Source organism: Trichomycterus rosablanca, chromosome 23 (genome assembly GCF_030014385.1).
Source record: "Trichomycterus rosablanca isolate fTriRos1 chromosome 23, fTriRos1.hap1, whole genome shotgun sequence".
NCBI classification, from domain to species: Eukaryota; Metazoa; Chordata; class Actinopteri; order Siluriformes; family Trichomycteridae; genus Trichomycterus; species Trichomycterus rosablanca.
In genome coordinates, this window is record NC_086010.1 from 3,580,203 (window position 1) to 3,595,643 (window position 15,441).

General features: G+C 42.4%; 1 protein-coding gene across 1 annotated transcript in view; it reads left to right on the forward strand.

Annotated features, from left to right (window-relative positions):
- Window positions 1–3,348: 3,348 nt before the first annotated feature.
- The window catches only part of csmd3a (CUB and Sushi multiple domains 3a), a 323,290-nt gene continuing 311,197 nt past the window's right edge, over window positions 3,349–15,441 (forward strand). Inside the window, exon 1 of the mRNA XM_062985995.1 lies at window positions 3,349–3,643. Coding sequence (XP_062842065.1) covers window positions 3,490–3,643 — 154 coding nt within the window. The 5' untranslated portion in view covers window positions 3,349–3,489. The remainder of the gene's footprint in view (window positions 3,644–15,441) is intronic.

Consider the following 15,441-nt stretch of genomic DNA (forward strand, 5'->3'; position numbering starts at 1 on the left):
CAGTGACCCGCAAGGTGTGTAAAAACTCCAGCAGCGCTGCTGTGTCTGATCCACTCATACCAGCACAACACACACTAACACACCACCACCATGTCAGTGTCACTGCAGTGCTGAGAATGATCCACCACCTAAATAATAACTGCTCTGTGGTGGTCCTGATCATTAAAGAGCAGCATGAAAGGGGGCTAACAAAGTATGTAGAGAAATAGATGGACTACAGTCAGTAATTGTAGAACTGTAGAATTAGAGACGCCCAACTGTAGACACCCAACCGGCTGATATAATATATATAAAATATAATATACGCTTTGATTGCTTTTCTCCACAACATTGGACAAAAAAAAATCTGGGAACAGGACACAGCAAGAAGTCATAAATCTATGAGGTTTCATTCGCACCAAAAATACGTCGACCTCCTTTGTCCAACACTTTATCACTGTCATCAGCTTTTGCCCTCATTTTTGGTTCAAAAGAATCGTTGAGTTTTATTTTCTACCTCTCACTGTTGTTCTGATGTATTGTTGTACTTAACCTTAGCTCCGCAGTCTAAATAAATCAGGCCTTTATTTGCTCACCAGGCTTGTTATTAGGTACGCCTACCTGGTACATACGCTTTTTGATTATTTTGTAAGATACACCTACAGGCACTGGACCCTGATCACTAGTCCCGTAACTTTACTACTAAGCTACCACTTTCCGTTTCATTGCATTAAACTAGGAAAGCTCTGCACTGACAGTAGCGTAAACGTTTTAGTTTAATGTAAAAGTTTGGACAGCGCTGGAGAGATCTGATTCTCCCATAATCCCTCACTCATTATTCTTGTATAAATCAGTATTTTCCAGCACATGCAGGAGCAGATTCCTCTGCTATGCGGTGAAACATGAACAGTGAAGAAGACGTCCTTGTTAAAATCAGAGTTTCTCTCTGAGATCTCTTGCCGTAAGTGGGTGCTGAGTCACTACTAAACACTACACGCTTTATAAACCACAAGTATGTGGACACTGCTTCAAATAATTAAGTTCAAGTTTTAGCCACACTCATTGCTAATGTGTGTGTAAAATCCATGATATAAAACACAGTAACAGGACAGTAACCAATAGTACAGTAACCAATAGGACAGTAACCAATAGTACAGCAACTAATAGGACAGTAACCAATAGGACAGCAACTAATAGTACAGTAACCAATAGGACAGTAACCAATAGTACAGCAACTAATAGGACAGTAACCAATAGGACAGTAACCAATAGTACAGCAACTAATAGGACAGTAACCAATAGGACAGTAACCAATAGTACAGCAACTAATAGGACAGTAACCAATAGTACAGCAACTAATAGTACAGTAACCAATAGGACAGCAACTAATAGTACAGTAACCAATAGGACAGTAACCAATAGTACAGCAACTAATAGGACAGTAACCAATAGTACAGCAACTAATAGGACAGTAACCAATAGTACAGCAACTAATAGTACAGCAACTAATAGGACAGTAACCAATAGTACAGTAACCAATAGTACAGCAACTAATAGGACAGTAACCAATAGTACAGTAACCAATAGGACAGTAACCAATAGAACAGCAACTAATAGGACAGTAACCAATAGTACAGCAACTAATAGTACAGTAACCAATAGGACAGCAACTAATAGGACAGTAACCAATAGGACAGTAACCAATAGTACAGCAACTAATAGGACAGTAACCAATAGTACAGCAACTAATAGGACAGTAACCAATAGTACAGTAACCAATAGGACAGTAACCAATAGAACAGCAACTAATAGGACAGTAACCAATAGTACAGCAACTAATAGTACAGTAACCAATAGGACAGCAACTAATAGTACAGTAACCAATAGGACAGTAACCAATAGAACAGCAACTAATAGGACAGTAACCAATAGAACAGCAACTAATAGGACAGTAACCAATAGTACAGCAACTAATAGTACAGCAACTAATAGGACAGTAACCAATAGGACAGTAACCAACAGTACAGCAACTAATAGGACAGTAACCAATAGTACAGCAACTAATAGGACAGTAACCAATAGGACAGTAACCAACAGTACAGCAACTAATAGGACAGTAACCAATAGGACAGTAACCAAATAGTACAGCAACTAATAGGACAGCAAACAATAGGACAGTAACCAATAGGACAGTAACCAATAGGACAGTAACCAATAGTACAGCAACTAATAGGACAGTAACCAATAGGACAGTAACCAACAGTACAGCAACTAATAGGACAGTAACCAATAGGACAGTAACCAATAGTACAGCAACTAATAGGACAGTAACCAATAGTACAGCAACTAATAGGACAGTAACCAATAGGACAGTAACCAATAGGATTAGTAACCAATAGCCATTAGGACATTAAAATTTAAGCCATTAAAATAAATAAATAAATAAATGAATATTGTGGTTGGTACAGAGCCTGAGGTTAGACTGTAGACTTTAGATTGTAGAGTTAGGAGAAGGTGTCAGCAGCAGATCCTTTAACTCCTGTAGGTTGTGAGGTGGGGCCTCCATGGATCAAACTTGTTTCTCCTGGTCTGCAACAATGCTTAGGTAGGTGAAACGTGTCAAAGTTACATATACATGGATGGCAGGACCCAAGGTTTCCCAGCAGAATGTTGCCCAAAGCATCACTCTGCCTCCGCCGGCTTGCCTTCTTCCCTTAGTGCATCCTGGTGCCATGTGTTACCCAGGTAAGTGACGCACACGCATCCGGACATCCACGTGATGTAAAAGAAAACGTGATTCATCAGACTAGGCCACCTTCTTCCATTGCTCCGTGGTCCAGTTCCGATTTTCACGCGCTGATTTATTGCCCATGCCAATAAAGCTTCGTTTGAGTTAAGTGTGTGTGTGTGTGTGTGTGTGTGTGTGTGTGTGTGTGTGTGTGTGTAAAAGAATGAGAGAGAGAGAGAGAGAGAGAGAGAGAGAGAGAGAGAGAGAGAGAGAGAGAGAGAGAGAGAGAGAATTGCATGTATAACCTATAGATGGCAGAAGACTCCATCCTAAAGTGCGCGGCGTTTCTCAGCCCCTCTTTTAATCTCAGCCGGATTCTATTCTGATCAGTCGGTGCAAACCTGCAGTTTGGAAAAGTTGCGCTTCATCAGAAGCATCTCTCGCTGCGCTGAATGATCTGAGTTTGGTTTTTTCATCCCTTGTGACCGGTTATAAACGTGTGGAACCGTGCAGGACCTGTGTGCGCCGATCGGAATCAGATTTTGGGAGTGTTTTTTCTTTTATCTTATTTTTGTCTTTTTTTGGGGAATAAGGGCTGATTAAAGAGCGGCACCCACATGCTGCCGGGTGGTCGGTATGTGCCGAGGAGCTCGGGAGGAGCGCGCACTCCAGTCTGTTCCCCTGTCGGCCGAGATGGTTGAGTCCTGTCCCCTCGTCTCCGGCGCAAAATCAGCCTAACGCTCCTTCTAACCAGCGGCGAGTTGAGTTCAGGACGCTCCGACATGACCGCGGCTCGCAGGGACGCACCGACCGCAGGATTTGTACTGCTTCCAGACGCGGGAGGAGGATGCGCCCGGTGCGCCAAAACAGCCGGGATCAAAGGCGGATTAGTCATTTGGAACGTCATGTTTTCTTTGATGTGCACACGGGCGCACGGTAAGCGGGCTGCTGTGCGTCAAAATGCGCGCTGGTTTAGAGTCACTTCATTACGCGTCATTCATTAAACCATCATGTTTCACTGTGCATAAGGAATACATGAGCGTTTTTTTCCTTACTGCGCTGCGTAATGCATTACCATATTTTTACTGGACGTACTGAACACACAGCTGGCACAGTGTTTGCCATGCAGCTTCATTAATAGCACATCCAACAGTGCGTTATTATCAGACACTAGCGTAGAAGAGTTGTGCCCGGTGTGATAAACTGCGCCACATGTCTAATCACGATTTTGCCCACGGAGGGTGAATAAAACCCTAAAAATCATTCAATTCCAGTTCATTCAGCTCCAAATCCCAGTTTCTTTTGCAATAAACAATCACAGCCTGAGATTTATGTTAGACACAGTAACTGACTTTTCATTAACGAGTCTGAGTTCATTTTTACAACCTGATGAAACCATTTTGACCCATTTTATCCCTCCAAAGTTCTTCCAGGTTGGTTATGAAGTGCCCGTTGATGTCTCGTCCATGATAGGGTTAGAATCAGGATTCATAACTGAACTAAACACATCAGTTTGTCATTTCAAACCACTCCTGTTGGGATCTCTGTCTTGACAAATGACTTTCTTGCATTAACACGTTAATCAGTCGTATGTTTTTGGTGGAGGGAGGGAGCAGGTTTTAATCCAATATCTGTCTCTATACACATTACTATACATTTCCCCATCATTCCTGATTATATTTCCAGCCCCTTTTGCTGAATAGCTTCCCAATGTCATGATGCCACCGCTACCATATTTTACAGTGAGAACAAAGCTGCCAGGTTTATTTTAGATTTACTGTTGATTAACGAGTCTGAGTTCATTTTTACAACCTGATGAAACCATTTTGACCCATTTTATCCCTCCAAAGTTCTTCCAGGTTGGTTATGAAGCGGCGGTTGATGTCTCGGCCATGATAAGGTTAGGATCGGGACTCATAACTGAACTAAACACATCAATTTGTCATTTCAAACCACTCCTGTTGGGATCTCTGTCTTGACTTTCCTGCCTAAACACATTAATCAGTAGCATGTTTTCATCCAGGATCTCTCTCCATACACACTTTACTATACATTTTCCCATCACTCCTGATCATATTCCCAACCCCTTCTGCTGAATAGCTTCCCCATGGCATGATGCCACCCCCACCATATTTTACAGTGAGAACAAAGCTGCCAGGTTAGTTATGAAGTGCCAGTTGATGTCTCGTCCATGATAGGGTTAGGATCGGGACTCATAACTGAACTACACACATCAATTTGTCATTTCAAACCACTCCTGTTGGGATCTCTGTCTTGCCAAATGACTTTCTTGCATTAACACAGGCTTTAATCCAGGATCACTCTGTACACACGTTACTATACAATTTCACATCACTCCTGATCATATTCCCAGCCCCTTTTTGCTGAATAGATTTCCCTTTTCATGATGACACCACCATCATATTTTACAGTTTGACTTAATCAAAATCTTAAATCTTAGGAGAACATGCTAGTCTACCAAATTCATTGAGTTGTGCAGTAAGGTCTCTACATGGATGTGGTTCAGTCACAAACATCTCATTAGGATACAGACACTGACTTATGCAAATCAGTCCGAGTGGTGGTCGGGTACATCAGCCATTCTAACAACCAAGCTTCCAGTTTAAAGAAATGGACTGACCTTGGTATAGTGGCTGTAGTTTCGTCATTTTTCTACTTCTTTATGATGGATCGAAAGCTCCATCGTAGGTGTGTGATGCTCTTGAATCATTTTTTGGATCTTTACCTCTGTGATTACATTATTATTATTTATTTTCATTTGCTTAGACTTGAAGCTGAGATCTGTGAGGTCTGTTTATTCCTGTGAACACAAATAAACTGCAGATCCACACATGTACAAACTGCATAGCGTGTTGCATAAGATCAAAGCTTTTTGTATGACTTCAAGGGGTGCAAATACTTTTAAATCCCACCTCTGTGTACCATTTTTTAAGTATTGACGTGTAAAATTACTTCAGGGGGTTGAAGCTTTCTTTCCATGCTAGATAAAGATTAAACGTGGTGTTTTCAAGTGAACAGAAAAGAAAACAAATATCTTGTTAAGTTTTGATTGACGATGCCGGGTGGCACAGTGGCGCAGCTGCTAGAGTGGCTCTCATATATAGGTCCTAAACCTAGGATTCAATACTCACATTCAGTCAGTGTTTGTAAGAAGGACTGCTTTATCTTACCATGCCTATCTGGGATTCCTTCTGGTTCTTATTAAAAGAAAAACATACAGAAGGTGGATTGGCTGCTCCAGACACACTGGGGTGTGTATGTACAGTAAGTAAATGTGTTGCCCTGTGATTCGATGATTCACTGCTCTATTCTGAGTGTATTCTTACCTTGGGCTGTATGTTACGTGGTGGCGCCAGACCCTCCATGACCTGTCACGACCCGCCACGATCCATCACAAGCTGAAGATGATGGATTCTGGTCACACATCTGAACATGCAGCATCTTTACTCTTTATAAATGGTCCTACATTTTCCAAAAACACACATCTGTGGATCTGAATAGTTGATTGGACCGTAGTTAAATTTGGCATGAGCCATGGTGTCTAAAAGGGGGGCAACGGGCAAAACATGCTAGCCCACCAGTGTTGAGGTGTGGTGGAGGGGAATCTTCATAACTGCTGGAATTATGACCTTTGTTGGCTGGTCGATGGACAATGGAGGTGATGCTATCAGATGTCCGGGTACCTATACAGACAAGTGTGAGGTGATCCTTTACAGACAGTAAATGTCTCATTTGAGGGAGGGTGTGGCAGAGGGGATTCCTCAACTGCTGGAACGAGGATAATGGAGGTGGGTGTGTGACTCTCCATGTGCGATATGAATCCCCACCATGTGCAGAGGAAAAGAAGTGGTTGCCATGCACATCTGTTGACAAGGGCGTGTGTTAGTTATGCCGCACTTCGGTCAGTAGAGGTGAAATCTGGTCAGGTAAATTAGATACGACTAAATTGGGAGAAAATTTGGTAAAAAAGAGAACAAATTGACACCCATCTCTTTCTCTCTTGTTGTCACATTGATGCTTTTAGGCTCATTTATCATCCTGGTGCTCTGCCTCCCCTTTAATGTTCCCCTCACTTTTCTTTCCCAGCAGCCTTATTATTATTCTATTTATTATTATTATTAATTATGCATGGTGCCCGCTTGATTATGCATGGCACCGACTTGCTCCTTTGCCTTTCGCGTGCTGCATAATGTGGTCTACATCATCTTTGATGTCGGCGTGTTTATCAGCGGCGCCTGCAATCAGTTTTCTTACTCATTATACTTAAAATGACATCTGAGCTCTGGCCAAACTGGCATATGTTTCCACCGGCGGAGAGGCGTTCGGTCGACCAGTCAGCGCTGATTGAATTTCTAAAGAGTATTGATTCATTTGTTCATTTTTATCGTGGTCAAGGTTGCAGTGGCAGGTCGCCAATACTTTGCACAATTACAGACCTACACTTACTTAGTGTGCCAGTTTTAATCTCACTGTTGAAAGCGGCCAGTTTAGCTTCTGCATACACCTAAAAAGAACATACGCAGACATGTGGAGAACATGCAAAACTCATCAGAGAAAGTGACAGGGACGGGGTGATTGAACCCACACCCCAATAACTCATGTTGTTTTGCAGCATCCTCTCTTCCTGGTGCTCTACATTAAAAACATGATCATTTTTACTTTGAAATAAACAGGGCACACTGGCACAGCTTGTCCATGGGTCCTGAAGACCTGTGTTTATTCTTTGCCACCTGAGTTTGTCATGTTCTTCCAGTGGATTTCCTCTTGGTACTCTTGATTTGAGGGTTCTTTCACCTTTCAAACAATGTGGCGAGTGTGTGTTGCCCTAACGTATTGGCATCCTTGACACAGTTACAGCAGGATGTTGCAAACCATCAAGCAGCTCTTATTATTCTTCCTCCACCATACTTCACATCTGGCATAACAGATATGTGCAAAACCCAGCCAGTGATTAATCATACGCATCCTAGTGCCATCTCTTCTGCCATGACGTAGTAAGGCATAGGAACGAAATATGCTAACATAATATATCCAGGTTTGGGTTCAAATTTAGAGTATTAGTTATTATTTATTTATTAGGATTTTACCATCATGTTTTACACTTTGGTTACATTCATGACAGGAACGGTAGTTACTGCTTACACAAGATTCATCAGTTCAAGTTTTTAATATCAAACACAGTCATGGACAATTTTGTATCTCTAGTTCACCTCACTTGCATATCTTTGGAGTGTGGGAGGAAACTGGAGCTCCCGGAGGAAACCCACACAGACGCAGGGAGAACATGCAAACTCCACACAGACAGGACCCTGACTGTTCTTGCTGTGAGGTGACAGTGCCACCCACCGAGCCACTGTGCTGCCTCACATTAGTTAATATAAAAACAAGCTTACCTTTCTTGGACAGTCAAAGACATGAATCCCCCGAAAGCAAATTTCTGATTCTGTATGGATTGTGTTGCCACACCCTGCTTTACTAAGTCATAGCAACGCATTAGGATCTCATCCGCTTGCTTTACTTGCTTTAAGTCGGGGCTCTGTATTATTTTTATTTATACAAAATTGTATAAATAATATAATATCCTGCATAAGCATGCAGAAGATGGATTAAAATTCTACTTTGATTAGACCAGATATTTCAAGGCAACAATCTTGATTTTTTAAGGTATTACGTATAAAGTCTGCATCATGATAATGACAGTAATACTATCAGTAGCAACTTGGCATCCTAGTGCCATCTCTTCCATGGCTAAATGAGGCACAGATGCTTCGCCATCACGACCTTGGAGAGAGCAGGATTTGGACCGTTCGACAGGTCTGGTTTAGATGCCTACACGCCCACTTTAAGGTCTTTGACCAGCCTGTGACGATGCATCTCCATAAGCAGAAGAGATTGATGCATTGTGTTTTAATTGTGACTCATATTCCTCATCACCAGGATCACAGTTATTTACTGTTTGAGCCACATTAGCCCTTCTGCCCTTATAACAAGTCTTGGCTGCCCAACATCCTGTTGACTGTGGGATGTTTCTAACTGGAGCACTGACAGCGGGCACACACCACGACTGCCTGTTGAGATCATTCAATCCAATTACAATTATTTATAATTACAACTGCAATTATTTACTGTTTACCACATTAGTCCTTCTGTCAGTCCATGCCAAACCCCATAGGTCAACCAGTCTTGGCTGTGGGATGTCCCTACTTGGAGCATTGACAGCGGGCATTCACTACGACTGCCTGTTGAGATAATTCAATCCAGGCATCTGGTCGTATGATTTGGCGCATATCAAAGTCGCTCAGGTCTTTGTGCTGATCATATCTGCTGCGTTTAACACATGAACTATGAATAAATACCATCAGCCCAACATTTTTGTTTACGGCACTTAGCAGACGCTCTTATCCAAAGCGACCTACTGTACTGTAACAGTATACAGTCTAAGCGATTAAAGGTTAAGGGCCTTGCTGAAGGAAGGGCCCGACAGTGGCAACCTGGACTTGGTGGGACTTGAACTAGTGACCTCTCGATTACTAGTCCAGTACCTTAACCTCTAGGCTACAACTGCCCTTACCTTTTGGGAGAGGGGTGGTCATAATGTTTTGGCTTATCAGTGTATAACAGAAGCATTGTGCCACAGCAGGTGTCATGGTTGCTTCACATCGATCTAAGTCCTGGGGACCAGGGTTCTTTGGCTCCTGTCACTGTTTTGTGTTTTCTCATTATCCTGCATGGTTTAGATGCCCCAGAAGCATGCAGAAGATGGATTGGCTTCTTTGGTCAGGTCAGAATTTATTTGTATAGCGCTTTTTACAGTGGACGTGGTCTCAGAGCAACTTTACAGCATCCAGGACCGACAAACCAAGTAAAAAACAAAGAATGTGATTAACTGGTGCCCTATCCAAAAATATTCCTGCCCTGTGTCCAGTGTTTCTGGGTCTGTGTGGACCACAGAGCACGATGACGCCATTAATAATATTAAATAAATTAATCTGAGGGTTCAGGACGTACACATTATGTTTAGCTACGCCTGTAAATTTTGAACTTACCCAGTTATGAAGACCTTAATGATCGGCACTGTGTGATAGGCTGTGCATTACATTCACGACAGGACGGGTAGTTACTGGTTACACAGGATCCATCAGGTCAAGTTCAATGTCAAACACAGTCATGGACAATTTTGTATCTCCAATTCATCTCACTTGCACGTTTTTGGACTGTGGGAGGAAACCGGAGCTCCCGGAGGAAACCCACACAGACACTGGGAGAACATGCAAACCTCACACAGAAAGGGAATCGAACCCAGGACCTTCTTGCTGTGAGGTGACAGTGCCCCCCCAGTAGGCTGTGTATTCTCACTCACTCACTTTCTTAACCGCTTATCCAATTAGGTTTGCGGGTAACACATACACACACACACCCATTCACCTATAGGGCAATTCAGTGTCTCCAATTAACCTGACTGCATGTTTTTGGACTGTGGGAGGAAACCGGAGCTCCTGGAGGAAGCCCACACAGACACAGGGAGAACATGCAAACCTCTCCCGCCTGCCTGGAAATCAAACCCAGGACCTTCTTGCTGTGAGGCGACAGTGCTACCCACCGAGCCACTATGCTGCCCGTTGTGTATTCTGTTGACATATAAAAAAAAAAAAAAAAAAAAAAAAAATAATCCACTCAGTTATATAAAGATTTATATAAAGTACAGTCCAGACTGACACTCTCTCTAATCAATTTAGAACATCAACATCAGTGTGTAAAAATAATTAACATTCTCGTCTGAGGCCTCTGCCTTCTGCCTTTGGCATGTTTTATAGTGTGAAATCAAGGCAAATCTAATTATAATTGATGCTTGTAACAAGTTGAGAGTGCCCGTCCATATTATTACAGTCATATTAGAAGCACTTCAGAGGCAGACCACATACGGGGAGAAAAATGGACGCGTGCACGTTGTTTTCATTCTTAAACATTATAAGATCTGATCATTTTCCCCGCTGTAGCTTGTTGAAATCGTTTCTGAAGTGGATTTTAGCAAAATTCCAGATTCTCGTGCCAACTTCCAGTTATCTAAAAAGTGCTTTGGACCAGAACCAAGCACTTCTACTCGTAAAAGACGTGAGGATAGATTAAAGCCGAGAATTAAATCTGTGCAAAAAGCCTGAAACTGAGAATGGCACAACAGTAAAAGTCTTTTACAGACGGAAAAAACAACAGCTACTGTAAATGAATCATGTTCACATGTGGATGTTTCATGTCCAGTTCCAATGTTAAGCTTTAAAATAATGTCATAAATATATATATTCTTCAATACATGCTCAGTGGGTAGCACTGTCACCTGACAGAAAGAAGGTCCTGGGTTCAAACCCCAGGCGGGGTGGTCCGGGTCCTTTCTGTGTGGAGTTTGCATGTTCTGTCTGTGTGGGTTTCCTCCGGGAGCTCCGGTTTCCTCCCACCGTCCAAAAACATTCAATCAGGTTAATTGGAGACACTAAATTGCCCTATAGGTGAATGGGTGTGTGTGTGTGTATGTGTGTCTGCCCTGCGATGGCGCCCCATCCAGGGTGTTACTGTGTGCCTTGCGCCCATTGAAAAGCGGGGGTAGGCTCCAGCACCCCCCCCAAACCTAATTGGATAAGCGGTTAAGAAAGTGAGTGAGAATACACAACTACTCATGTGGAATTATTTGCACAGCCTACTGGGGGGCACTGTCACCTCACAGCAAGAAGGTCCTGGGTTCGATTCCCTTTCTGTGTGAGGTTTGCATGTTCTCCCCGTGTTTGCGTGGGTTTCCTCCTGGTGCTCCGGTTTCCTCCCACAGTCCAAAAACATTCAATCAGGTTAATTGGAGACACTGAATTGCCCTATAGGTGAATGTGTGTGTATGTGTGTATGTGTGTGTTTGCCCTGCGATGGACTGGCACCCCGTACAGGGTGTTATTGTGTGCCTTGCTCCCATTGACAACACCCCCCTGTTCCGGGAGGGGATGTATCTGATGGCAAGGGTGCATAATTCAGCATAACACCAGTAATGTGGGTAACAAGTACAGCAACAAACTAGTGGATGTTTTTCTAAATGCTGATTATTCATCAGCATTTGTAGATTTATATAAATGACCACGTTAACTCTCACCATTAATTAAAAAACTAATCAGAAATCTTATTTGAGGGGCCTGACCATCGAAACATCTGGAACTAACCGTGCAGGGCTCATAAACATCTGCTGCAGGTGGTGATGTGGAACCTGCAGCATGTGCTTGTAATTCTGATTAAGCAGCAGTGAGGAGTGAAGTCTGCTGAGAATCAGAGCGATTCTGTTTGGAGTGATTTCAGTCGCGGACACGCATGAGTAAATCACGCTCGCGTCGGCTTCGACGGCTCACAGAAAGGACCTCTTCAGGTCCGACACCCAGGTCAAGCAGAGCTGTTGGGTTTTTACATTTACATTTATCACATTTATTTATTATATTTTTGTTGTATTTAAACAGTATTTTTTACAGACAGCAGGTCTTTGATGAGGTTTGCTCTTATATCAGAAAGTAGAACTGTGAAGTCTCGATTCTTACTTATTGAAATTTACTCAATCTGAGCACCAGGACTGATAAAGCTCAGTATCGACCACAGGTCAGATAAAGCTTGTGACTATAAAAAAACATAATTTATTCATTTATTCATTGTCTGTTTTATCACAGCTTCATTTATGCAGGAAAGGCAGGGAACACCCTGGACGGGTCGCCCGTCTATCACACAGCTATAAAAACTTGATTAAAATAAAACCTTGCCAGTGTTAAATAAAAATAATGTGTAGGAACGAGATCTTAATGCATGGCTCCAACTTAGTGAGGCGTAGGAACGAGATATGCTAACATGATATCCAGATTTGGCTTTAAACTTAGAGCATTAGTTTATATAAACTCGTGCTTACCTTTCCTGGTCAGTCAAACATGTGAATACTTTAAGAGCAAATATCGGATTCTTTATGCTTCATGTTACCTGTAATACACCAAAATAAAAGGATCATGTTGCCCCACCCTGCTTTACTAAGTCTTGGCCATGCATTAGGACCTCGTCCCCTTGCTTGAGTAAGTCTTGGCCATGCATTAGGACCTCGTCCCCTTGCTTGAGTTGGCCATGCATTAGGACCTCGTCCCCTTGCCTGACTAAGCCGGGACCATGCATTAGGACCTCGTCCTCTTGCCTGACTAAGCCGTGGCCATGCATTAGGACCTCGTCCCCTTGCTTGAGTAAGTCGTGGCCATGCATTAGGACCTCGTCCCCTTGCTTGAGTAAGTCGTGGCCATGCATTAGGTGCATTAGGACCTCGTCCCCTTGCTTGACTAAGGCGTGGCCATGCATTATGACCTCGTCCTCTTGCTTGATAAGGAAGGAAGGAAGGAAGCAAGGAAGGAAAGAAGAGCATTTGTTTAATGTGTACCGAACTGCAGGGCTGAGAGTTGACTCCAAAATCCTGAGAGTTGATTTGCAAAAATAATAATTAGTAATGTTGCATATTAAATAAAAATGAATGTGCTCTTCAATAAAGAAAAATCTGGGTGCATGTTTCCCCCTGCATGCGCCTGTCTGCCCTTCTGAAGGTTTTCTCACAGTCCTGCCAACTATAAGATCACTCGCCTGCTGCCTGGCTGGGAAAATTCGTCCAGAATCTGTAATGAGATCCAGTTCAGCCTCCCAAATGTGATTTTTTTTTGGATCCTCGGTTAATAAAGAAGTGATTCATCAAGCGACGCTTGTGTTACATCCAAACGGCATTACATCGAGATGAAAGACTTTCATTTTACGACTGCAAATATTCATTTGTGTCTCCGTCCTAATATTTGGGTGCAAATAATGTTTAGTGCTTTTGATGCATCTCGATGAAAGGAGACGGAATGCACATATTAATTAGGCGCTCTTATGATCCTGGCACGTTTTATAGATACGGACACTGAGGAATGATGGGATTTTTATGGCGCTTTGATATGAGCGTACTTTATTATCACTTTTAGTAAATGACAAACGTCGTTTTCCAGCCGTAATCATATGCTGTCCTCTATTTTAGTGGAACATTTGGCTTTGTACTAAATTTCCCTTTTATCACAGAGGTAAAATGAATCTCAGTATTTAAAATTCTGTGGTTTGTTTTGTTTTTAATCCACCCTGCTGGTGAGAGGCCGGTCCCGGTCCACTCAGTAATGACTTTGATGTAATATCCAGTATTGTACTGAAGGATTGTCCTTGTCTAAACAAACAGAGCAGGAAGTGACTCCGAAGCCCTCCTGATGCATTATTAATCACGAGCACTCTTTGTGCTTAGAAATTTGGCCGGTGCTTTATCAGGGAAAGAGCAACAAAATAAACCTTCACTGGGCTTGATTTCATCGACTGGCACCCTCCTTTGTTGTTGTTCTTCTGGCAGAGACGTGCTGGTTAATGATAGCCTGATTTTATGTGGCAGCAGCATTAGTGAAGATTCCTCCCTGTCGAAATCATTTTGTTTAACGTTGATTTCTCGGTTTGCAGCAACGTGACTGACGCTGATGAACGAACTTGATCTTCCATAAACATTCGTCTTAAAATGAGTCAAACCTAAACAAGACACGTTTCATTGTGCTGCCAATTAATCTGGTGATTTACTAGATAGACAGACCGAAAGATAGGTAGACAGATAAATAGATGGATAGATAGATAGATAGATAGATAGATAGATAGACAGACAGACAGACAGACAGACAGACAGAGACAGACTGAAAGATGGATAGACAGATAGACAGACGAACAAATGGGTAGACAGACAGATAGATAGACAGACAGACAAAGAGACAGATAGATAGATAGACAGATAGATAGATAGATAGATAGATAGATAGATAGATAGATAGATAGATAGATAGAAAAACATTCAGACAGATAATAGATAGATAGATGGACAGACAGACACACAGACAGACATATAAATAGATATAAGGACAGACAGGCAGACAGACAGATTGACAGATAGATAGATAAACAAACAGACAGACAAATAGATAGACAGACAGACAGACAGACAGATACTTTATTTATCCCGAGGGAAATTATTGGCCTCCAGTAAGTGAACAAAAAAAAGAAGACTCGGGTTCAACTCCTGGTATGGGAATGTTTGTTTCCCGAATTTCCTCCATAGGGGTTCAATAAAGAAATCTGATCTTAACAGAAGAGTAAAAACAAATAAATATAAGATTAAAAAAAGAAAATAAATGTGTTACCTAAGCCAGAACATCACACATCAGGGTTGTAATCCTTTTTAATCTGGGCGAGAGTGCCAGGATTGCCAGTTTGCCTCTAAACAAGGCTTTATTTTCGTGCGACTCTAATGAACTACACAAGTTCATTACGCACACCTCTGGCTCTTGATTACAGAGCCAACGAGCATGATGTTAAACGGCCGCGCCGAGCTTCGCTCATCCGTGAGATAAAATCCACACAGCGAGGTGCATGACCTTTCAGAGTAAACTTCCCACTCCACTGAGAAGTGAACGAGCACCGCGCTGAGATTATTACTGCCATAACCTAAATGGAATGATCATGGGTTTCGCCTTACAGGTTGTGGGAAACATATTGTGAAAATGGTGTCAGAAGTGGGAGGTTTGCTGCAGAGCTGTTCTGTTTTGGCTCGTCCTGTTCAGATCATTTACTCCAACGCAGGTTCTTACACACCACCGTCAGGGTGATGATAGCTA